This window comes from Tachypleus tridentatus, chromosome 1 (genome assembly GCF_004210375.1).
Source record: "Tachypleus tridentatus isolate NWPU-2018 chromosome 1, ASM421037v1, whole genome shotgun sequence".
Lineage (NCBI taxonomy): Eukaryota > Metazoa > Arthropoda > Merostomata > Xiphosura > Limulidae > Tachypleus > Tachypleus tridentatus.
In genome coordinates this window covers 78,480,784-78,508,149 of record NC_134825.1, presented here as the reverse complement: position 1 = coordinate 78,508,149, position 27,366 = coordinate 78,480,784, and the positions used below count along the sequence as shown (strand labels likewise).

At 33.3% G+C, this 27,366-nt stretch overlaps 1 protein-coding gene across 2 annotated transcripts in view; it reads right to left on the bottom strand.

The window, feature by feature from the left end:
- Nucleotides 1-13,935: 13,935 nt before the first annotated feature.
- Nucleotides 13,936-27,366, bottom strand: part of Cap-G (Chromosome associated protein G) — a 56,724-nt gene continuing 43,293 nt past the window's right edge. For both annotated transcript variants that reach the window (XM_076506201.1, XM_076506212.1), the window contains exons 15-19: nt 23,633-23,798; nt 20,712-20,882; nt 19,806-20,081; nt 19,351-19,426; nt 13,936-14,174 (exon numbers count right to left, since the gene is read on the bottom strand). In XM_076506201.1, the coding sequence (XP_076362316.1) occupies nt 14,098-14,174; nt 19,351-19,426; nt 19,806-20,081; nt 20,712-20,882; nt 23,633-23,798 (766 nt within the window). In that variant the 3' untranslated portion in view covers nt 13,936-14,097. The remainder of the gene's footprint in view (nt 14,175-19,350; nt 19,427-19,805; nt 20,082-20,711; nt 20,883-23,632; nt 23,799-27,366) is intronic.

Genomic DNA, 27,366 nt, shown 5'->3' with positions numbered 1-27,366 from the left:
AAGATCACTTACTTAGCATTTATTTAACAGCTATATTACCGCTATAAAGAACGAAGTAAGTCACAAAGTGTTCCCAGTGCTATTTACTTCCATGTGTTGATCAGTTGTGGTTCAATTTTATACCTGAATAGATCTGTACCACACCGAATATTTCAATGAGGAATAGAAAAAGTTCCAAATTTATACATATAAGTTTGGCTAATATTTGTTTGTTTGTTTTTGAATTTCGCGCAAAGCAACTCGAGGACTATCTGCGCTAGCTCTCCCTAATTTAGCAGTGTAAGACTAGAGAGAAGGCAGCTAGTCATCACCACCCACCGCCAACTCTTAGGCTACTCTTTTACCAACGAATAGTGGGATTGAGCGTAACATTATAACTCCCCCACGGCTAGGAGGGCGAGCATGTTTGGTGCAACCGGGATTCAAACCCGCGACCCTCGGAGTTTGGCTAATAAGAATACCACACTAATTGTATAATAAATTATTGTATACGTGGTGGAATAATGTTGGATCAAACAAAGAGTAATATAAACTATCTCCAAATATCAATTTTCTATTTTTTTTCAATGTTTTGAAGAAATATACAAAAGAATTAAACAAATATCAGTGAAAAAAAATCTGTATCGGATCTAGTCATCGCTTTAAGTGATAAAACACATTTGAGACTACACTAAACAATATATTGACATTTCTTTCTCCACAAACTTTTCTGACTTTTGCTTGTTTTTGAGATTAAGTACAAAGCAACACAATTGGCTATCTGTGCTCTGCCCACCACAGGTATCGAAACCCGGATTCTAGTGGTGTGAGACTGCAGACATATCGATGTGCTACTGGGGAGCTTTTGATTTTTTGTTTTGTTTGAAGTTAAACACAAAGCTACACAATTGGTTCTCTGTGTTTTGTTCACCTCTGCAAAAGCTGCAGTGAAATAGTCGTAAATATTTCTTGATCAAAACTCATCTTAAGCAATAGTAAAAACAATATTTACGTCTACTGCCATGTCCTTCGTTGATATAAAAGGAAACTGTTTCTATATACTTTCAATGGAAAGTAAACTTTGAGCTGACTCTACCTTTGTGATGACTGTAATCTTCAGCTTTGCTGAACTGGCAGTCTACCAAACTTTCATGCTTGGATTTTAAAGCGGCTGTATGTAGCTATTCAATCGGAAAAAATCTGTTAACTTTTTTCTATTCCAGTGGACAAAACAAGATAGCAAACAAGTATCAAGACGTGGATAAGAGAAAAATCCAAAACGCTAGTTCTGGCTATGACAGATTATATTTCTTTATCCAGTTAGAAACGTTTTGTCATTGTTAAGGAAAATAAATAACTATAAATCAGTCCATGTCAGTCATACCAGTAATGACGTGAGCACGTGCATTGAAATTTACCTTAAATATTAACTGATATATACAAGAAACCGTTCAAAGCGTAACTTTCCCAGTTATATAACACTTTTATTTCTTTATAAATGTTTAAAAACGTGGTACCGATTTTGTTTATAATTCCACTTCTTACACCATGGCTACCACTTGTCATAAAATAATTGTTTGCTTGTTTTAGAACATAATCACGTTGGGCTATCTGTTGTGTCCACTGCGGAAATTCGAACTCGGAATTTCAGCATCGTAACTTCGAAAACTCACCGCTTTCCCACAGAAATCACGACACAAAATACTCATAAGTAATTCAGTTCAGTTATTAAACCATAATTCATTCGCTTATCGGCAATGACCCCAAAATAAACACATGTAACAGTACTGATACTTTGTGAATGTAACTTACGGTGTCCATTGAACTACTGGCTAAATTTATTGGATCATTAAAGATAGTTATTTGATATTTTAGTCTATTATTGTATATTAAAATATATTTTAATCAATTAATTGGGCATGATTTAATAAGACTTTATTTTGATTATTACAGTTGAGTTTAGCATTACTGATTTAGTTAAAACATATTTTCTGAATCCAATATTTCAGGCTTAGTTTAAATTCAGTTATTACTTCTATTATTCTCACGTTATGTGATACTTTAACTGCACTAATGAGACCTAAGCCGGACAAGGTATTATTGTTACGAACTATAAAAAATAATAACACCCTATTTAAAGTTTTAAGACATTTTAATGGTGCAACTGCTGGCAGCAGAGCTTTAAATGACACCGTAAATCAAGTGTAGTCAGTATAAAGTAATACCTTGTTAAAAACAAAAAAAATGACACAGACATTTAATGTTTTACAGTGAACTGGCAGTAAAGAAAAATAACAAGATATCATGGTAATATTCTAGCAAGAGTTCTACTGTGAAGATATATTTTCTTCTAAAAGTGTAACTCACGAGTCTTAAACAAATTATCAATTCTTTACTAACCCCAAAAAACTTCATCGAAAAAGAAACAGGCTTAGGACTTATGTGTAAACTAAATATACGAGGGCTGTTCCAAGTTTGACTGTGTGGGTATTTGGGTATTGATGTTGTTAAATACCCAGGAGGGTCAGGTACATTTGACCTCTTCCTCCCTCCCGAACAATTATAGCGTCTGTCTTTAGGGTTTTTTTTTTTTTTTTTTTAAAGCTTTGGGCCAGAGTAAAAGTATAACATCATACTCAGGTCCATTTCAGGGCTCAGTCCATGCATGGACGAACAAGAAGTTTTTTTTTTTGTGTTTTTTTTTTATTTATTTTTTTTTTGTATTTTCATATATATATATATTTTTTTTGTATTTTTTCTCCTTTTCTCGATTGAGAGAATGCTACTACTACTTGTAGTAACACAAACACTCACACAGAGAAGAAAGTAATAATAATTATTATTATTCAATACTTGAATAATAATTCAAAAAGAGAAGAAAAAAAAATAATAATAATACTGATTAAAAAAGAAAATAATAATTATAAAAAGAAAAAGAAACAAGGACTAAGTGTCTAGTGCATAGTGGCCAGCTTGTGTTACATTTCTTAAATATATGTTAAAGGGGAGAGGTATTTAGGACCATTTACATCATGTACGTGATATCTGTCGAGATCACACATTAAGTCATTTTGTGCCAATTCTTATTGAAATATTTTAGAGAATTATGCAAGAGTCTTTCAGCTATTGTATCTATGTTTGCATACTTGTGCATGAATGTGGTTGAGGTGCTACGTGGTACTTTGTATGCTGAAGTTAGTACAGAATTTTGTATACGTTGAAGTTTCTGTACATGTGTGGGTGCTATGTTAATCCAGGCAGGTGATGCATATTCTATTGTTGGTCTAATGTACGTTTTGTAGATTTTAAGTATGTTGTCTGGTGATGTTCCTTGGATTTTACCTGAAAGACTTCTTGCATAGTTTGCTCTTTTCCAGATTCGTATCAGTACATTTTAATATGTGGTAGCCACGTTAATTTTGAGTCATAGGTTAGACCTAGAAATTTAGTAGAAGTAGCAGTCAGTAAAAGTGATCCATTCATATAGAGTTTTGGTGGATCTTTTTCAGCTTATTCAGTCTGCTGAATACTATGACTTGGGTTTTTGGAAAATTAATTTTGATTCTGTATTTCTGGCAGTATTCTTCGATGTTATTTAGGACTGGTTGTAGGTTCGTTGCTGCTATTGACGGAGTGGGGGCACTTTTCCAGACTGCTACATCGTCAGCGAACTGTGATACATAACCTAAATTTAGGTCCGACAGAGGCATATTACTCACGTACATGATAAATAACATAGGGCTAACAACCCCTCCTGCGGGACTCCTGCTTCGGGTGAAAAGGACCCTGAGTGGGCCCCATTTACATTTACTTTACACATTCTGTTATCCAGGAAGTTGGACAGCCAGCGAATAGTTTCCTGGGGTAATGCCATTTCAAGCAATCTATGTCGTAAGCCGTTATGCCACACTGTGTCAAATGCTTTCTCAATGTCGAGAAAGCAAGCTACAGTGCATTCTTTTTTGTTGAAGCTGTCGGTAATTGATTCTGTAAGTCGAATCAGGTGGTCTGTAGTTTGGCGGTTTTTTCGAAATCCGTTTTGAATTTCTGGTAATTTTGAATTTTCTTCTAAGTAAACTGACAGACGATTACTAATTATCCTCTCTAATACTTTGCCAATACAACTGGTTAAGCTAATCGGGCGGTAGTTGTTTGGTTTATTCGCTGGCTTTCCTTCTTTCTGGAACATTAATACTATTGCTTCCTTCCAAGAAACGGGGATATATCCAGCTGATAGTGAGAGATTAAATAACGCTGTTAGGTGTTCATATAATCTCTGAGTGCCTTGTTTTAGGAGGATAGCTTGAATACCATCTTCTCCAGGAGCTTTGTTTTTTGTGTTTTTAATAGCAGTTACTACTTCTGTAACAGTGATATGTTTTACCAGTTGATGAGTGCTCCAGTCTTTTGTTTTTTCTTGGTGTGTACTAGTGTTGACTGGAAATTTAGGTGTAAAAAATGCTTCTGTTTTGGTCAATAAAGTTTGTGACTGTATTATAAAAGTATCTGTTCATGTCTGGTTCATGATGTGTTTTGAACGTGTTTTCTAGGTGTTTTTTAAATATCTCGGCTTTTTCTGTGTTAGTGTATGCTGTTTCTCCATCCAGTTCCAGTGGTGGATATACTGTGTTTGTTGTTCCTGTGTTTGTAAATCTTTTCAAATGTGTCCAGAATTGTTTAGGATCAGTTTTATGATTTAGATCGGAACAGAAGGTGTCCCAGTTTTCTACGAGGGCTGTTCAAAAAATACGCGGACTGTTTGAATTGCGCGGCTCCAGTTGGTTCCAGGGGAATCCGCTTGGTGTCGCTAGGTTCGCATAGATCAGCTGATTACGACGCCATTACCCGATTGCAAATATCTTCATTTGTGTATTAGCTACGCGGTTTTAAGTGAAGTGCGAATTTTTCGTTTGGCGGATTTCAGAATGAATGACCTGAAGGAGCAACGACTTGCTGTAAAATTTTGTGTTAAACTTGAAAAATCTGCGACTGAAACTTTTGCTATGCTTAACACGGCTTACGGTGATGTTGCTATGAATCGTACGGCATGTTTCAAGTGGCATGAACGTTTTAAGGATGGTCGACAGTCCATTGAAGATTATTAGCGTCCTGGACGTCCTTCCACGTCAACTGACGACCCACACGTCGACAAAATCAACACCCTGGTGCGGGCAAATCGACGTCTGACTGTCAGGGAGCTTGCTGAAGAGTGTGGAATATCAGTTGGATCTTGTTACGAGATTTTGACCGAAAAATGCACCGCGTTGCTGCGAAATTTATGCCTCAGAACTCGTGAGTTTTTGGCCAAACACTCGATCACTGTTCTTCCCTACCTCCCTACTCACCTGACCTTGCTCCTTGCGATTTTTTCTTGTTCCCCAAATTCTAAAGATCCTTGAAAGGAAGAAGATTTGAGACGATTCCCGAGATTAAGGCAAATGCGACGAAGGAGCTGGAGGACATTACAAAAGAAGCGTACCAGGACTGTTTCAACAAGTGGAAACACCGTTGGGATAAGTGTGTGCGTCGGGGAGGAGAGTACTTTGAAGGGGTCCCAGACCTGTAACTTCTAAATAAAGTGCATTTTGTTTTATGACGTCAGTCCGCGTATTTTTTTTAACAGACCTCGTAAAGAAAAAATATGTATTTTGTGTTGTTAGACTCAACCACTTATTTTAGTAGAGCTTTGAAAGATGACAATAAGAAAAGAGGAAATAAAAATAAAAACCTTTTTTAGCATTTAATAGGAAAAATGTGAACACTATGAAATTGGCCTAAATACTAGCTGGTCAAAAGTTTAAGACCATACCAAAAAGAAGTCCTAAACAGGGTAGGAAATACCCAACAAGAGGTCTCAATAGTGAGTTGCACGGCCGTCATTACGAATAATTGCAAACATTCGCTTTAGCATGGTCGATATAAGCGTTTGCAGAAGGCTGACTGGAATGTTATTCCAAGTGGTGAAGATGGCTTCACGAAGGTCATGCACTGTTTGGAATTAACGTCCATTTCTATAGACTTCCCTCGCCACCCACCCCCAAACATTTTCAATGGGGTTCAGTTCGGGCGAACACGCTGGATGGTCCAAAAGAATCACGTCATTCGCCATGAAAAAGTCCTTTGTCCTGCAAACATTGTAAATTGTAGCGTTGTCCCTCTGAAAAATTGCGGCAAGACCCCCATATTTCAGTTGGAGTTGTATGCAAGAGTCTAAAAAGATTGCGTGAGATTGGCACTGTTAATAACAGACATAGTCGAAGTATGAAACCAGCTCTCCAAATGCAATATTACGTATTCCTAGAATAAAATGTTTGCGAAATGAACAATGGTCGAATCAATGTATTTCAAACTTTTTTGCGCAAAACTGCACAAAGAACTAGACATTCGTGAGTTTGAACTGATAAGACCAAAGGAATAGCAGTTAGTCAACACATTCACCGCCCAACTCTTGAGCTGTTGTCAGTTAGTAGTATTTGACTATCATTTTATAACGGAAGCATGCTCCCAAACTATGAAGCGCGTTTTTCAAACAGCAAATTCGAACCACAAACCCTCGGATTTAAAGTCCAAGAACATTAACTGCTAGGTCACTCATTCCTTTAGTCACGTTTAGATCTTGCTACTATAAATACAGTTATGAATGTTACCTCTTTGAGGTCAAAGAGAGCGTCTAGCAGCTCGAAAAACCACAGAAAAGAATAAGCAACTAAATCAAAGATGTGATTTGTTTTGAATTTCGGTCAAAACTATGCAAGGATTACCTGTGCTAGCCATCCCTAATGTAGTAATGAAAGAATAGAGTGAAGATAGCTAGTTATCACCACCCATCGCCAACTCTTGGGATACTCTTTTACCAACGAATATTAGGATTGACCCTCATTATAATACTCCACGAATGAAAGGGCGAATATGTATGGTGGAACGGAGATTCGAACTCGCGACTCTCAGATAGCGAATCAAGTACTCTAACCACCTGGCCATGTCGGGGCTTGCAAAGATAGAAGTGAGCATCATATCGCAAATAATGGAATGAACAAAGTTAGAAACGTATGTTTTTTTACAGATGACTCTACGTTCAAATTGTTATACAACAGTCAATGATAGAAGAGAGAACAGTATCGAAGTCAATGTACAATACCTACAGTGAAGCATTGTTGAGAATCAAGACAAGTTTGAGACTGTATCTTAGCCTACAGTCGAGGACCTACATTGATGACACTTGTGGAAAATAGTTATCTACCAACAAAATAATTATGTCAAGCATATCAGAAAGTGGTATCTTGACATCAAAGAGGCCGATGGGATTCCCACGACTATTGTTTGGCCTGCACAAAATCCTTGTATGAATATTATTGAGGCCGTATGAACTTGTATAAAAACTATGATGGTCAAAGGATCAAACATAGCCAAACGGTATGGCTGAATGCTGAAAATTAACAGGGGTATTTAGATCATAGCTATACACTGAGAAACCTATGTTAACATAAAATACGAAATGTTCTGCTATGTTTAAAATAAACGAAGAAAATATTGTTTAGTTTACACCTCATTTCTTGTTTTCTGTAATAATGTACTAGTGACAAACTGACAATTTTAGTTGCAATTACTCGTATTTTGTAGCTCTTGTATGTGGATCGCCTATGATGTTCCATAATTATTTTCAAAAACTGCATATCATGGGATATTCACACACACACAAAGCTATTATAAAAACAACCGTTAACTTTTAGAAATTTTTTCACCTGTTCAGGAGTACAGGATGTTGAACAATAACTTTTGGTTTAGTTTTTACTTAAACGAATAGTTGCTAAAGCTTCCAAGCTACTTATACATGTTCAGTTTTCTCTTCAAATCAAATCATGAAACCACTCGAAACGAAGAACAAAAAAAAATAAAGCCAGCTGAACTTGAATCCCTGGAGAAGAGATATTGACAGAAAAGGTGTCTTATATATTCAAGAAAAAGCTGGTAACTCAACACGACACCTTGCGGCTCATCGATAGTGGTACTTACTATCTTTAGTTATTATGTTTCTCTTGTCTGCGAGTCACACAAGAAGAAAAATAAATACGATAGAAAACAAAGTTTAATATTTTCTAGAGTTACGTATCATATTTTTTACTACAGATTACATTTCTATCACATAGTGTCGATTTTAATATTAGTAATATCTGAGCATTAAAATAAATTTAACGTTTTCGAAATGAGAAAATATTAATTAGGCGCAGCATCGCCAGGTAGGTTAAGACGTTCGACTCGTAATCTGAAGGTCGCGGGTTCGAATCCCGGTCGCACCAGACATGCTCGCTCTTTCAGACGTGGGGGCGTTATAATGTTACGTTCAATCCCACTATTCATTGGTAAAAGAGTAGGCGGGGGGTGGTGATGACTAGCTGCCTTCCCTTTAGTCTTACACTACTAAATTAGGGACGGCTAGCGTAGATAGCCCTCGTGTAGCTTTGCGCGAAATTAAAAAACAAATAAACATTAATCTGAATATATAACGCATCGAATTTATGTAATTAAAACCATCAGTACTGAAAGTCGACACCCATATAATATGTCTAAGATATCAGGGGGAGTTTATCCAGAGTGATAATGAGGGCTAACTATAATTTAATTAGTGTTAGCATGATAACTGTAATTCATGCTACCCGCCGTATTCCATAAGCTACAGCAACTATGTGATCACTATAGATAAAAAGTTTAAAGAAATAATACTCAAACAGGGAATGTAACATGTATTTGGCATTATGTTTATATTGCGTACAAATTCGATTTCACTCACACAACTCTTCCCGATTTTATTTATCTCCTAACAACGCAAAATTATTCCTGTTATTTTCTTGTAAAAATTGTTTGTTTTTGAATTTCGCGCAAAGCGACGCGGGGGCTATCTGCGCTAGCCATCCCTAATTTAGTAGTGTAAAACTAGAGGGAAGGCAGCTAGTCATCACCAACTGTTGGGTTACTGTTTTACCAACGAATGGTGGGATTGACCGTCACATTATAACGCCCCCACGGCTGAAAGAGCGAGCATGTTTGGTATGATGGGGATTCGAACCCACGACCCTCAGATTACGAGTCGAACGCCTTAACCCACCTGCCCATGTCGGGCCTTCTTGCAAAAATACAAGCGCAACACACACAAACCAATACAAAGACTCGATTCCACCAACGATTAAAGTTCTACGTTTATTTTCACGAAATGCTACTCAGCTTAAGTGAACTATATTTTACCGATATATTTATTACTTACTTCATTCATTCGGTAACGGTCTGGTATCGTTAAGTAGATGTTCGAAACTACTTATAGTTTCAGCGAATGAGGTAATAAATTTCACTTGTTTCTAAATATGACAGATGTGTCTATAACTTACTGCACGAGTACTTGTACTTCTAAATGACAAGTTATAAATTACGATGTAACACCACATTTACTATAACGTAAAATAAAACGTGGTGAGACAAACTGAAAATGAATACTATCACTATATAAAAGGTTACACACAACAATTCTTGCTCAAAACAATAAGTTTGTTTCTAACAGGACTGAACCCACTGTTCCCCGTTGCGACAGCGGAAAGTTAACGGACACACAAAGCTAATATCCGAGGTTCGATTCCCAACAGCGGAAAGTTGACGGCATTAAAAGCAATTGAAAAAACCGTTCAGAAATCATGAAAGTTGATTTTTCATTCGTGCTGTTACGACATCCAAATCGACCTAAGCCTAGGCATTTGTGTACATATAAATCGTGGATTTTGAGAAAATTTCACTGGCAAACATTTGTTTTGTCCAAGACACTTTACCGCAGCTGGTCTCGATAAGAAAGTTATTTTTTCTTCTCTCTATATGATTAATTCCTGCAAAGCAAACTTTCTGTGTAAATAACAGTTAATCGAACATCTCGCTTTTCAAGCAAAGTTGTGAGAACTTATCTAAATAGGTGTGTACATTTCGGATAGATGCTTAAGGTAAAGCATTCGTTCCTGGTCTGGATATTGATGTTTTCATTCACTGTTTCTGTACACTTACCACAGTGAAGCATGATGACGTAAAGCCAATCTGACGGTATCAATGATAAATAACAGAAGAAACTGTTATGATATAATACCTCAGTAGCAAACCTTTGTCTAAATACAAATTGCCATTTATATATTTCGAATATACGTTCATATGTTTGTAATAGTTATGGTGAAAATACCTTATGAAACAAAGTTTCAAGAATTTATTTATTTGGAAGTAGCGACCTGGAGGGATTATTTTAAAAATATGTTTATAAGCTCTTACATTTCCTAATAAATAAAAAAGTTAACTTGTAATCGTTTCCTTTTAATGTTTATTCGCGAGAAATTTTTCCAAATACTTATTCACGCTATTTTCAGATCTACATGTCTCTATTTTGTATCTGTAAGATCAAAATAGCTAGAAGTTATATATGCATAACTGTTTTATACACATGAATAATAAACAATTCTAAAATATATAATTACAAGTAGGGATCGATATATACGAAACCTAGCTAGCTATAATAATAAAGTTTTAATGGTAAAAAGGTATTGAAACTAGAAAGTCAAAATTGAGTTACTTCAAATGTAAACTTTTTTATCCCTAGTCTGGCAAAACTAATTATGTTAGTCTCCGTTATACTAGGAATACGTATTTTCAGTTATAAGAAACACAGTTTTTGTAGGTTTGACTGTCTTGTTTTAGTACCTTCTATATTAGTATAGCTAGCTAGGTTACGCCTATATCGCTCCCACCTCCCTGGAAAAGTCACTTACTTAGCTGGAAATTCGTTGAAATATGATATTTAAATGAGTCCATAAAAACGTATATAGTGGTTTAAGCGACTTTATATAAGCTCTAGTTTTCCTCAGCCAATACTGTGAAATAATTATTGTTAATATTCATCCACTTTTTCTAGGTGATTTTAAACGAGAGATTTTTATGGCCGCCATTTTGTTTCATTAGATCCCTATTATTAAGTACTGTCATACTTCAATGAAAATGTTTTAACTTTTTCTTTATATACATTTCATGCTAAAACGTTTTGAAGTTACCTGTGCATTGTTGTGTTACTGAAACGTTAATAATTAGTGAACGTAAACCGAATGTTTAATCACAGTGTACATCTGGTATATTACGGCTACATCATGGTTAAAAAATTAAATTGTTCAAATCGTTTAGTTATTGTAAAAATACACCGAATGCTAAGAAGTATGCAGGTGCTTATTCTCATATTGGCATTGAGTTAAGATTACTGAAAACTATCATTAAAACAGTTGAAATGTCATTCACAACTATTATTACAAATGATTAAATAAAACAAAAAATAAGTTGAACATTGCATTAAAACGCTAAATTAAAAAAAGATTACTTTAATTGTATTCTCTAAATCCATACCTTCTTCATCTACAGCTTTATACGATGTTATTTGTTTTAAATATTTGTTCTGAATTTGTTTTGAATTTCGAATAAAGCTACGTGAGGGCTATCTGTGCTACTTGTCCCTAATTTAACAGTGAAAGACTAGAAGGAAAGCAGCTAGTCATCACTACCACCTCTAATAACTCTTGGCCTATTCTTTCAAACCCACGACCCTCAAATTTCGAATCAAGCACCCTAACCACCTGGCTATGGTAGTTTCCTTTAAATTAGGCAGGTGTTTCAATCAATTTTTGATGCTGCTTGAAGTAAATATGAGGGTTTATAACGTGAAAAAGCGAGTATAAATGTCAGTGGAGGCCAGAGTAGCCCTTTGAGTAGCTATGACCTTAACAACAAAAAAGAATTTCATTTCTTCACGCTGCGTTCTTAAACAATCTCAGTTGTATTTTTTAAACTGAAATGCTTAAAATATATTAATAGACCACCATTCTAAATAGTATCTCTTTTATGAAAACCGAGATGCAAATAAATAAATTTTATCCCATGTTAACAGTATCTGACCAATTAAAAGGGATAATTATATTCAGTTACTTTATCCATGAGTTTCCAGTCACCCAAAATTTTACCTATTTTGTGCCTATTTTCTAAATAATCATTAAAATTATTTTTAACTCATAATAGAAATCCTAATTAAATACACCAGCATAAAACCTTCTAGAGTATGTTTAATAAGTGAAAAGTTGGTACAGCAGTGTTAAAATTTATTTCATTAATAAAACAAAAACACGCTGACAGCTGAAAAACACTGCATAACTGTTTAAAGAAAAGTTCAAAACAATGATTCCAAAAATTATTTGCTAATTAAAAGTTGTGGTTACTATAGTTTTATTGCCACGTTTGCAGAATAGTAAGAAATAAGACTGAAAAATTCATCTCGCACCACTTCAACTTTAAATATGTTAGAAAATTTACATACTGCGTTAAAAGTATTAACAAGAGTAAACTTTGTTTGTGAAACATTAGTAATGACATAGAAGTGACAGATATACTTGCAAGTTAGATTTGTACATAAACTGGAATAGAAAGAATAAAAAGAAATTTGTATAGTCTCTTGTTTCGGGCTCAAAGAGAGTCCTTCAGCCATAACAAACAGGATTCAGTTCCTGTTGTTAAATTATTCCCAATACCACTGTGTCTTCAACGTCGTCGCTCACAGATGATGTTTGTGTTTAAAACAACGAGAACTTGGGCGATAGAAATTCCATTAAATCATTGCTCCCTCTATCAATCACATAACGAAACTAATAACTAATGAAAAATATTAATCAGAATTCATATAGTATTTCTCGTACTATTTTACTTGTTAGTTTATTAATTATAGTAAATTAACGATGATTTGATTAATAAACAAGTAGTTTTTTCACACAAAAAAATTTAGTAATTTTGATAACGACACTTTCCAAGATACTTTCAGTAATCTCAGTGTAGATGAATATCTTAGTAGATTGAATTAACCTGTTGACTAAAATGTACTGCTACGGCAACTCCGAACCAAGTTCAAAATACAACTCTAATGCTTCTTCATTTTGTAACTTTTTTCGTGACGCCATTTTGGATCGAAAGTGAAACAATATGTAAGTAGGTAAAATTCATGTATGGTGCTGACACCTAGCGTTGAAGTTAGGTATCACTGAAAACAAATTTACTCGTCCGTGGCACTGTGTTACCGATCGGCTTGGAGGAGTTATCTCGTCTACAGCACTGAATAGGTTAATGTTTTGTTTAGTTTTGGAACTTCAGTATTTCAGTCAATTCTTTATTCTAACTGTAAACTTCCTCAAACTGGTGACTGTATACATGGATTTAAAATAAATCTATTTGTACCTGGATTTAAAGTCAAACTTCAAATGACTAGCCTTCATGGTATCCTCTTACATAAGAATGAAAAATAAAGTAGTATTAGAATCACATCATTAACCAAAAGATTTATCTTTACAAATTCACTAGTAGTAACGTTTAACTTCTGCATGTAATAAAATAATAGTCATTGATCTATTTCATTTGATTGCTTCTGAAGATAAGAACTAACACAGGAAGATAACAATTGGTTAATGCCTAGGCTGAAGAATTTTTCTTCACAGATGCCTTAACAAATCTGAAAGAATTCTTATGATTGCTATGTTGACAAAATATTCCTAACATTGTTTTTGGAGGTTTTTTTGATAACAAGGTATATACAGAAAATTTTTCAATCAGTACCACTTTTGTGGAGCACTTTCACTGATTTCTGTCTTATTTAATTAATGTTTATCTAACTGTGATTATACAAAATAACCCTGATATGTTTATACAACCATCTGTCATTATAATTAACTTAACATGTTATGAAACTAGAAATACTGTTTCTTGTTACATCAAGTCTAAAGGAAGATCTACTTAAAAACAAGAGTATCATTGATGGCATCTTTGAGTTAAGTCTGAGAAACTTTTGGGAAAACTTTCACATATTTTTGATGAATATCATATGTTCATGTTAGATTAACAAGTGAAAATTCAAAGTTATTTTTGACAAAAAACATTTACTAATGCAAAAATCTTTATCAACTACAAGTTAAAAAATGATAATTACAATACATTTAAGAACACATTTTACCTATCTCAATTAATAAACAAAAATGATGGATTATAAGAAGTTATGAAATTTAACTGGATGAATTAAAAATTCTATCGAGCACTCTTTCTTCGTTTTTCAGAAAGTGTTAATCTAGTTCTGCGTGGTGGAGGACATGACTTCTTGAGATCTGTAGGTAAGAATTATGTGAGATAACTGACAACCACAATTGCAGTCAATAATCATTAAAGTTCATTTGATAAAATTTAAAGAGGAGAAAATGATGCATTATTTCTACAGGTGTCACATTAAAGCATTATTAAGGCCTTGCAATTAATAAGGATTCAAAATAATATTGGTAAATCTACAGCAATTTGTTATAAAACAGGATTGAAGTGTGGGATACTACAAATTGAAAGAGTCAATTCAAACAAAGTGTAACCAACTTTCATAACAAAATACTATAATGTGCAAAGTAATTTTATATAGGAAACATTATGGAAGTAAAATGGTATTACACAAACAAAATATTTGCTATCTGGACAGTGTTCTAATAAACAGCAGCAACAACTGTTCAAAATATTTTGGAGGTAACTGTTAGTGCAAGCTACTGTAGTAACCAAGTGATAAGCACAGCTTTCAACTGTATTAAGAGAGTGAAGAACAACCAGAAATTTTGGGAAAATATTACAAACATTATTTTAAACTCACCAACAGAAAATCTAAATCTCACACTGTTCCCAATAATGCATATATATAGTTAACTTGCTTCAAGATAAAACTAATTCAATAAACAGGTGATGCTCATAAAACATATAAAAATTACTCATCTATTTTCTTACTAAAATGCAAACAAGTGTAAGTATAAATATATTTTAATGTAACGAGATGCAGGATAAGCCAAAATCATATACTTAAAGATTTAGGTTCTAAACTCAACTCTAAGTTGTTTTGTAACAACATATTCTATTGTATTTATTTTTACTTTCACTTTAATATTATTATTATTTTATTATAATATTTTTTAAGTAATGTTCATATATATTTGAAAATGTGTACCATGTTACACTGTATATTTTGTTCTTGCAGCTGTTTGTACTGTCAAGAAAGTTGTTAGTATAAAGTATTGGATTAAGGAGCAAGTTTAGTACTCTCTCTCTCCACTAGTCAATGAACTAACAACAGTTAAAGTTAATGTCACTAAAACAGTTATTACTAACTGACCCATTGCATTTGTCACTGCATTTGGTGACTTGAATTCAAAATTTTGTTTAACTACTATTATTTGAATTTATGTAAATAAGTCTGAAATCAAATTGTAGATTGTGATTCAAGCTTTAATATCATAGATGCGTTAATTTCTTGATTTAAAAGAACATACCTAAAAATAGATTTTAGTGAGTTGTGGTACATTAAATGCAGTATTATTTGTGATGTCAGAATACTAAGTCTATAGTTTCATACACATTAGGAACTCACATTAATAATATTAATATAAAATTTTGCTGAGATATGGCTCATGTACTGAATCAAATACAGTGGCCCATTCACCTATATCCATTTATGGAAACAGTCCCTTATACACACTTACTTCAATATACAACATGTGAATAAAAAACCAGCAGTTAAAATGTTCCCTTTGAGGTTTTCTCAACCATTTTAAACTGTGGAAAGAATATCATATTCTCTTGAACCAAGATTTCAAAAAGGTAGGTTGTGTCTTTAGTCTGCTCAGTTTATTTATTTTTCTACATCTAAATACATCTTAGTTACTAAGCTTAATAAATTATAGTAGAATTCCATGGTATCAGTAGTTATTTATGATTCTTTTATTATTCAACTGTATATATAAAATCTAAAAAGAAAAAAATTGTTTAATGTCCTCCATGTGCAAAATTTTCAATGGCCTAGCAACCTACATCCAGCAACAACTTAAAGGTCATATCCAGAAGAGATAATTGTTTCTTTTACTTTATTTATTGTTCTATATTTTGAGAAAATAAGTTTAAAAATTTATTTCTAAATAATAATAATCTGTATACATATATAATGTATAATACAGCAATACCTCAGCACAGTGCAGCTTCAATCAGTACGGGATTTACTATAGTGTAGTTTATAATTTGCGACTGATAATTCACAATTAGTACTGAATGATTCACTATAATGTAGCTATATTTATATAGGTATAAGTCCTTTGGTCCTTTTTATTATGGCTGACATTTTTCTAAAATTTTCTAGAATTATCTTGTGAATGTATTTGTGCCACTCGCTTATTCTAGATCTTTCTGCAAGCTTATACAATGCACATATGCATTTATATACTGTACAGTATAAATCTTAGCATCACTTGCTTTCTGCATCAGTCTAAGTTCAGCTTTTTCTTCTTAAGCATAGGTGTATTCTTTTTGCAATCCTTTTACAGAGATCCCTTTATTCTTAGTGAAAAAAGAGTGTGATGATAACAAGCCAAAGAAATGTAAATAGATGACATTAGAACAGAAACTTTAAATCATCAAATGCCACGAAAAAGGTGCTTCATTTGCCAAACTCGCAAGAGACAAAGGAATAAATGAATCATCTGTAAGAACTGTAAGAGAAAAGAATCAATAAAGAGTATGGAATGGTTACCAACTATTTTGCCTCAAAAACAATCAAAGAAAAAGAGCTCTGTAATGGTGAATATGGAATGTCTGCAATCAATATGGATAGAAGATTGCAATCAGAAGCGAATTCCTTTAAGTTAGATGGAAATTCATATGAAACTATGAGTTTTTTCAATGCCCTTAAAAAATGACGGAGAATGGGCAACTGAAACATTTACAGCAAGCTGTGGTTGGTTCTTTCATTTTAAAAATGCTCCAGAATTCATAATGTTCATATTGTAGGTAAAAGTTCAAGTGCAGATAAAAATGCTGCCTAAAAGATTCCTATTGAATTTATAGAAATTATTGAAAAAGGTGGGTACAGAGATAACCAAACTTTTAATGTTGGAGAAATTAGTTTATTTTAGAAAGCAATGCCTTCTACAACTTTTCTATCAGAAAATGAAAAAAAAACTTGCTAGGATACAAAGCATCAAAAAATTGTTTGACACTTTTGTTATGAAGAAATGCATCTGGAGATTTTAAATTAAAACTCACGCTTGTGTATCATGAGGAAACCCCCCAAGCTCTTGGTGTCTGTGTAAAGAAGACTCTCCCAGTTGTTTGGCCATCAAATAAAAAAGCATAACTCACTAAAACTTTGTTTAAAGACTGGTTAAAAGTTCTTTTTCTCCTGCAGTTGAATGTTACTGCAAAGAAAACAACTTGGACTTAAAGGCTTTGTTGTTGTTAGATAATATAATAGGCCATCCAACGTGATTTTGTGACTTTAACGAAAATGTCAAAATTCATTTTCTTTCATACAGTACAATATCTCTACTGCTACTGATGAAGCAAGGTATTGTTGTAACATTTAAAGCTTATTATTAGAGGCAAATTTTTTTTCAAGCAATAAGGGCTACAACTAGAGAAGCTGCAATATCTTTGATTGAATTCTGAAAAAAATTGCAACATCAGAAATGCTATTGAAAACATCAACGAGACATGGCTCAAAGTTAGCAAGAGTAACATCAGAGCAGTGTGGAAGCACATTTTGTCTCATTGCACAAGCAATTCCTGTGACTTTGAATCCAAAATTAGGGATGTTTCCGAAGACGTTGTCAGAATTGGACACAACCTTATAAGCAACTAATGTTCAAGAGTGCACTGACAAACATTCTCAAGCTCTTAATTTAGACCAAGATCAGACATAAGAAGAAGAAGAAAGTCCAGAGTGCAACAAAGGAGCTAGTGAAGAGCAGGGAAAAAATGTTTAGGGCAATGGAAACTGCTTTAGACTTAGTTATGAATCATGATCCAGACATAGAGAGCAGCATTAATGTCCGATGAGCATTAGAAAATACCATTCAATGTTACCGAGAGCTCCACGAAGAAAAAGAAAATGGTGCAATTTAGATTAATAGATTTTTTTTAATCAGTAGATTTTAGTTTTCCTTTTTCCAAAATAATATGTTCATTATTTTAATGTTTCAAAATAAAGTTTATCAATTAATTTCGTTTTTATTTTACCTCATCACTATTTGTGTTTATTATTTTTTTCTAACTAATCAGGCTTAATTATTTCTACTATGAAGAAATTCCTTACAATACCAATGTATCGTTATTTTTCCTAATGAAGCTATTCCATGTGCAGTGCTGTTTCAATCAATGTGGTAGCTTTTTCCAATGCATTAACAGCACTGTGCAAGGCATTCCTATAATTGAAATGTGAATGTATATTACAAAATACTAGTCCAGTAAAACCCAGCCAAGACAGGTATGACTAAGTCAGTTTTAGATTATGAGATATGTAACGAGTGCACATGCACCATGTAAATGCAAGTTGTGTAATGTGAGCTAGACATGAGTGGAAAGCCAATATAATAAATATATATGTAAATGTGTAGTGTTACATTACTTATGCTACTTCCACAAAACATTTGTATTTTCATGTTATAATATGTAGTCACTGTAGCCAAAAAAAAATGTATATTTACTTTCTAAATTTTCTTTATGATGGTTATGAGGTTAGTCAAGTAACATTCCACATAGTTAGGGCATAGAAAATAAAATACAAAGTCTTACTGAAAACAAATGTCTGAAATGTATTCACGAGGTCTTACAGATTATACAAATAATATTTGAGATTTTGGGAAAAAAAATTTTTTTAATCATAACATGAAATCACTTTTGCATTTAAATAGGTTCAATATTTTTACAAACATATCTTTAGAAAAATATTACATTAAAAAATTTAATGTTTTGTGTACAAAAGAACTGTTATCTTTACAAAATGTTGACCAAATTTTGTGAAGTTACAAATGCTGTATCAAATGTTATAGCACAAATACTTAATTTGTGCAAATGTGTTGATAAGCTTGTGTGTATTATACCGAGCCCAATTATTGTTTGAAAGAAAATGTGAAAATTCAGTGCTTCAAAAATACAGGACAATATTGTAATAATTTTATTTCAAATATAACATTTGACAGCAGTGAAGAGGAATAAACTCAGAGATAAGCACATACCAGATAATGTGTGTATGTGAAGTACACATATCACATCAGAAATGTATGTTTGTGTGAATAAGAATAGAAGAAAAATATTTATATATGTAATGTAATGAAGCCTCCTTATAAAAACTGCTTTAATACAAAATAAGAGATCCTTAATGATGCATACTACTTCTTAAGAGGATCAACTTATTCTTTATATATATATATATCATTGCTTTCTATGTCAATATTCTACACATAACAGAGCATTTTAAAGCAATCTTACCTTCTGATACTGTGAGGCATGCAGTTTGAGGTGTTAAAGGTACTTCCTTGTTTTTTGAACCAGTTTGAAGAACAGACTTTGGCAAAGACAAACAATTAAGAATGAAATAATAAATAAAACTCAATAACAGAAAAATGAAAAATAAGCAGTTAAAGACAGAAATCATTTTAAGACAAAATTAATTCATTTTTTTTCTGCCATCTATTGCTTTGACTTTTAGTTTGAAGATATAGACATTTCTGTGAAATAAAAATGGAACACAGAATATCTTTAAGTAACTTTCTCCTTCATAAAGTTAAAGCATAATATAGTTAAAATGTATTTTACTTAAGAGGTTTAAAATACATACTGAATCAATATCATATATTTCCATTCCTCACTAATAGTAAGATGTCATATGTTAAAACTTAATTTATGAAAACTAGCTTCACAGTTTTCCACAAAAACATTCTTACTTTTTCAACTTTCTTTCTTGTTTTCAGAGTTCTTATGGTATCATTAAAAAACTCTTGTGAAGTAGATTTTTCAGTCTGTGGCTCATCACTTTCAATGCCAGTTGTGCTGGTTTGGGATTCTTCAATTACAGTATTGGGGATTTCTGGAGGAGTAGATTCAACAAATGACGACTCTTGGCTGGCTTGGGGATCAATTTCTTTAGCTTTAGCTAACAGCTGAAACACTGCATCTTGAAACTTCTCAATTAGCTTCAGAGAAGTTCTGTCTTTTATTTTCTGTTCAAAATTCAAAGTTTTATAAATGTTTTGCAAAATATTGTAACACTTATATTACAAGTTTTCAGACAATAATGTAACACTTAATTCACAAAAATTATTAAAATTTCTAGTTCACAATGAACTGTTTATTAAATATTTTAACAAGCAGTTTATGAAAGTTAAAAACAAAACACTAATTACATGCTAGTTCAATTCAGAATTATTTACCAAACTACTTAACACCTAGTCCAATGGTTTTTCAAACTGCATAAAAAGGGAGGTCTAACTTTAGCAGCTTTGAGAAATTTAACAAAGAGTTACCACAAGAAATATATACTACAATGAATATCTCAACTATACTACATGCAATACACTCAGTACATCCAACCACAAATGTTTCACTAAAGTGACTATTAAACACACAATGTCTCAGTTTTTCATTTTTTGGCATGTTAAACACTTGCTTGTGTTATACTGAACACTAAATATCAAAAATTACATATCTCAAAGTACTGATGTAAATATAAATAGTTTAAGAACCAATGCCTGGTCAATACAGAAATATGTTTCCACCATTAAACCAACACACTATTCAACAAATGTTGTTAAAACTCAATTCACTACAAATATAAATTGAACTAAACAAACCTCTGTAATTTTTTTTGTGAGGACAGCTAAGTTTTTTAGTGTTGAGTAAGAGTTGCAGGAAAGCTCTAGGTAGGTGAGAGATTTAGCTAGTACTCGTACATTGAATGATTCTCTATCTCTAAGAATTTCATTGCACAACTGCTCAGCTAGTCTGTCATGTACGGAACTTTCCTGTAAAACAGAACATGAGAATATGAACTTCATTGCACAACTGCTCAGCTAGTCTGTCATGTACGGAAATTTCCTGTAAAACAGAACATGAGAATATGAACTTCATTGCACAACTGCTCAGCTAGTCTGTCATGTACGGAAATTTCCTGTAAAACAGAACATGAGAATATGAACTTCATTGCACAACTGCTCAGCTAGTCTGTCATGTACGGAACTTTCCTGTAAAACAGAACATGAGAATATGAACTTCATTGCACAACTGCTCAGCTAGTCTGTCATGTACAGAACTTTTCTGTGAAACAGAACATGATAATATGAACTTCAGTATTTAATAACAAACAAAAAAACTAAAGTGTGTTAATATGAACTTAGATGTAATAAAATATCAGTAAATTATGTAAGATGAAACAAAAATTTAACTTTTGCAACTTACATACTCATATATTTATTTCTAAATAAACAGACTTCACTTTGAAAATAAAATAAGCCTACTGTTTTCACTGAACTTCATTTACGTGTATTAGAAAATTAAAACTTCACAAATATTAACTCAAAAAAATTATACAAGAGGCTAAGTAACATTTACTATAAATTTAGTGAAAAATACATTTTCCGAAACAAGTTATAAACATTAAGATCAGCAAATGAAAATATGACACCATACGCTATCACCACTTGTCAGCAGGAAATTCTAAATATGCAAGATAAACACGTATAGTATAAAAAATAGAAATACATTACAATCCTAAGATTCTAGGTATTTTTAAACCGTATACAAAAACAAAATAAACATTCATCTTTATAATGCAAGACAAGGTAATATTTAATTCTTTTGCCAATTACTAACTACAATTAGTAGAAGAAAAATAATTAGGAAATTAAAAATCCTGTAAATAGAGATTCAAAAAATGTAAATAAACAAGGCTGGAGATACTATAGACATTACTTATTTAAACTAAACATCTCTAGTATACCAAATATAATTCTAAGTAACAGCATGGAGTCAAAATAAGCATTTTATTTTAAGCAACTAATGTCAACAGTATCTTCAGCACTGTTTCTTTACTTTTTCTACATTCCCTACTTGTAGGTTTTTATATTCCCAATTTTTTTATTTATCTTGTTTGCTGGCTTTTATATGCTTAACTAAGGGCAGAGGATTACTTAATATGGTAGCTAACTTTATACAATGTAATGATAATAAATATAGCTAGTAGCTAGCTGATATGGTTCATGATGATTTACTGTAGCTGTGACTACTCAGTTACAGTTTGAAATATGTTAAGCTGCAGCTGAAAATTGTCATAGATTTGTTTAAGAATATAGTTAGCATTCATAGTTTTTGTTATCTAAATTATCTATCTATCAATATATATATGATGCATAACCATGGGAAAACATATACCTAGACAATCTCAATTAACCCCATACAAAATTTTAACAGTAGAAAAGCAGTCTTTTCAAATAAATTATATACATCTAAAATGTTGCTTTAAATGAACCTTTATGTATTTTAAAGTAATTATTCTATGAATATGTGTAATAAAATTTAATATTATGTATAATGATTTTTTTTGTTTCTTCACTTCATACATAATATAGAGAGAGGGTTGGCTTCCTAAAAACACTGGTTGTACAGTGCACAAAGCACTGTGTATCTACATTTTACAGGCATCTAAGGTTTGTCTATTATTAAATGGTAGTTCCTGTTTCACCCTGTACTTAACCTTTTTAAAGGAATGCCAAATATTTGTAAGAAAGCTAACTTCAAGAAGTAATCATAACATTATTTACATTAACATTATGATAGTTTTAGTTTATCTAAAATACAGAAGAAACAAACTGACTTTCATTACCCCTATGATCTTTACAGTACTTTATTTAGTATTCTATAGAATATATGGGTGCAATATACTGTGCTGTTTTTGCTGTAAACTGGCAAGAGAATAATAATAATAATTATAAATAGGCCACTTTGTGCAATTCTTTTCATTGCAAATCTGATATATATGCTATACAATTGTGAATTTTTATGTGTACAGACTTAGCAGTTAATAGCAAATATGTTTTCAAGTGTTGTTTCAAACAAGTCTTAATGTTTGAAGTGTTTTTTCGCCCAAATGATATATTAAGACGGTTGTGCAATTCCTTTTAACCCCTATCATTAACCAGTAATGTGGTTCAAGATACAAGATTTTAATGATGTTCTAATTCAGTCTGCATTATTTGTCACCATAATAACATTGGCATCTTAAAGATAAAAAATATATTTATATATTATGTAATTAATATAAATTGTAAATAATTTCACTTTTCTTTACAAACCTGGGAAGCCTAAAGAAGGTCTGTCTCAACCTATATTTGGGTAAAGAACATGAGACATAATCAAAACATAACACACGTTTCTAAAAACTGTAAATGAAATTAAAATGCAAAAACTAGACATGAATATATAAAGATTTTCTATTGTAACAGAAATTGTACAAAAGATGTTAATACCTTATTTAATGAATTTCAGCATCATTTTGAGATTATAATAAGGTAAATTGTGACCCCCAAAATGTTGAGGATATTCTCTACAGAAGAAAAAACATTAATATGCAATATATATGCAAAGCAACAAAAACACAACATTTCAATAGATTTTGTACTTACACATGAAATGTTTTCTTTTCAGTACAACAGAGCTATCTATTGTCCCTGTGTTAATTCACCTTTAACATATTTCTATTTGTTTAATAAAGTCTTACCCCATAGTTTTTAGATTCTGATGATATCAATGATGGGTTGGTCAACTGAATAACAAAGCGAGCAAGATTTGTTTCATCTATGTCTGCCAGTGGACTGGATGCAGGAGCATCAAACAAGGTACGTAAAGTAGGCATAAAGGCTTCTTCCAAACATTCCTGACTAGATCTATATTACAAAAGTTAGAAGTAAACTCGTGTGTGATTATTACATACAACTTTCTTTGGAAAAATTAAAATTTTCTTGGACTGTAATTTAGAACTGCAATAACCAAGTACAGCCTTATATGCAAGTGACACCAGACTTACTTTTCACAATTACAATTGAAATTGTTATGATTCTATTAATTTCTTGTCACAGTTCTACATTGTAAAACAAATCTAAAATGAAAACAACTGCACATAAAAATAAAGCTCTAGTTAAATTTTTTAAATTAACAATTAAATTATCAAATCGAATATAAACAAGACAAAGATTACTAGTTGTTATGTGACTACATTGAATGCTATTAGTGCACAACAGTTCCATTGCCCTAATCTGTGATGGAAATAAAAAAAAAAAACTAGAACTGTGTGGAATAATTTTTGTGACTGTTAACTTACAATATGCAAATAAAATACAATGTTTAATTAAGATGAGAAAAACAACAAATACATCAAATTTTATTGGAGAAGTGAAAATCACCAACTATCAAATAATACAGCAATATATATACATATGTAAATATATGCAGACAGGTAAATATGTAATAAAATGTAAATATTACATAATACAACTCAAACCAACAATGTTTAGGTTACATTGAGTATCCCGAACTGTTTAGTTGTTTCATTTGAGTATTCAGAGCTTAGAGTATTTAGTGATAAATCCATAAGATAGGTAACAAAGACAAAATACAATTATTATAATGATACCTATAACAAAAAAAAATAAAAAGCATTCAATAATTATTTTAAACATTGTAAGAGTTAACAGATATTAATATAAATACAAATGAAACAAGTTATCATTTGCACAACAAAATATTATACCCCACAAGGATCCATAATGCTTGCCAATATTGAAAACATTAACACAGTACAGACAGAGAGCAATGCCAGCATTACTACTACATACTGCTGCAAAAAGCCCCAGTGCAGAGTCAAAGTCCTTGATGATGAATAGGATCCAGCACTTTTAAGACCGATGGTCTGGCAGAGCCATAAACCAGTAATCCATAGTCGACTTTTGATCAAATAAGAGCACGATATATCTTTAGCATAGAGCATCAATCCGCTCCCCGAGTGGTGGAAGAGAGGACACAGAGGATGTTCAGTGCTCTTGTACATTTGATCCGTAGCTGCTTGACGGTGGTATAAGAGTCAGCTTATGATCAAAGATAAGTCCCAAGAACTTTGTCTTAGGGACCACAGGCAGCACAACTTCACCAATACAGAGTTTAGGATCAGGGTGAATACCCTGTTGATGGCAAAAGTGCATGCAAACAGTTTTATAGACAGGAAAGTTAAAGGCGTTTGCTGTGGTCCACTTCAGTAAACAATTGAGGGCAGTCTGTAGCTGCCACTCAATATATCTCATGTTCAACGACTGACATGAGATGTGAAAGTCGTCCACATAGAGCCCATTTGCAACAGTAAGAGGGCATTAACTTTTATATCAGAAAGAACATTCTCCTTCCAGATGCAGTTAAAAACAATCAGAAGAATAGCAAGAGAAGCAGAAAACAGATGGCACAGCATGTCATAGCATACATCATCAGGTCCAACTGATGTATTGCCAGACCGATGAAGGACCAGTTTGAGTTCTACCAGTGTAGAGGGACAATTATAGTCACAGAGACAATCAGCTCAAAAGGAAACAGGTGATCACTCTGCCCAAGTCTTGATTGCTAAGGTGGAAGAAGAAGCAGAAGTGCTAGATAGCTGGCAAAAGCTTTCACCTAGAGTATCAGCAATGCTCCAGGTATCAGCTACTTCATGGCCATCAGAGAGCAAGATCAAGAGGAGGACAGAATTAAATTGCCCACTGACCTTTTGAATCTTAACCCATATGATTTTGGAACTGGTCGTAGAAAATATGCTGGTTGTAAACTTAATCCAAGATTCCTTCTGGCTTTGACGTCTTACCCACTGAGCATGTGCACGAGCCCGCTGGAAATTGATGTGGTTTGAGAGTGTGGGATATCTACGAAATATCCCAGCCCTGTTTTTGAGCCTTCCATGCCATGTGGCAGGCAGGATTCCACCATGGACAAGGATATAGTGGAAAATGTGTCGAGGTTTTAGGAATACATTGAGCAGTTGCTTGTATAATACAGTTAGTTACTGCTGCCACACAGTCATCTATTGATGGCTTACAGATGATAGCAGGATCAAGTTCTGCAAGAGCAGTGAAAGAGGGCCAGTTTGCCTGATCCAGCTTCCACCAGGGTATGTGGGTTGGGTGGTATTGACCACAGCCAGTCTCTCTCAAAATTATAGGAAAATGATCACTGCCTTGTGGATTATTGTCAGCATCCATGAAAAATGGGAGAATAATGAAGGGAAGCAAATTGAGATCAATAGCAGTAAAGGACTTACTAGGTGCATGGAAATAATTAGAAGAACCAATATTGAAAAGAGAAAGGTTGTAATCAGAGAGCATACACTTTACAGATGGACCCTCCTATCAATATAGGCACTTCCGCAGAGGGATGATGTCCATTAAAGTCCCCCAGGATGAAAAAGAGAGACAGCATCTATTCAATGAAAGCATCAAGGTCTAATTGATCATATATCTCTCCAGGCAACAGGTAAAGAGAACAAACTGATGGTATGACCCAAGGAAACATGGATGGCTACTGCTTCCAAGGGTGTGTCAAGTGGCAAAGACAGAGTGGGCACATGCTGATCAACCAACAGTGCCACCCCTCCATGCACTCGTCCATCACACAGCCTGTCATTTCTGTACAAAGAAAACCGCCAAAAGGTGACTGTATCGCCAGGTTTCATAAATGTTTCCTGAAGGAAAAGACAAACAGGACAGTAGGGAGCAATCAGTGTTTTGATGTCATCTAGATTAGAATGTAAACCTCAACAGTTTCATTGTATCAGGATGGCCATTTTTATTTATGTGTAGGCAAATTGGGCAGAGAACCCTTCTGTTTAGGACCACGTCTTTTTTCCTCACTGTTCTTATTCGAGGGAGATCTATTGACCTCCATGGGTCCTGCCCTGAGTCAATTGGGCAGGTCTTTGCTGTTGGAAGGGGATTCCAGTGACTGAGGATGTGAATGAATGATTGTTTTGCATCTTGGGGTTGGAGAAGAAGATGTATTTGAGGAAATGCCTGTACCTGAAAGCAAAGTAAATGTATCTTGAGATTTGTTGGAATGTATGTAAGGGACAGAAATAGGTGTTGAAGTTGATTCATCAACTTTTTTAACCATGTAGGTCAAAAGACTTTTCATTTGTTTGGAGAACGATTCTTTTAGAGGCACAGAGAGAACTGTCTGCACTCCCACTGTAGTTGTAGAACAAAGTGCAGCAGCATACATTCGAGATGAAGTGGTGGACAGCAACTTTCGAGCTTCAGGATAATTAATGTTATGAATCGTTTTCAAATGCTGCACCTCTTTTTTTTCCAGCCATTTAGGGCAAAAATGAAAGTAGGACAGGTGAGAGCCATTGCAATTGATGCTATGAGGGTCAATTTCATACTTGTAGGCATCATGGTCCTTGTCACCTCAACAACCACA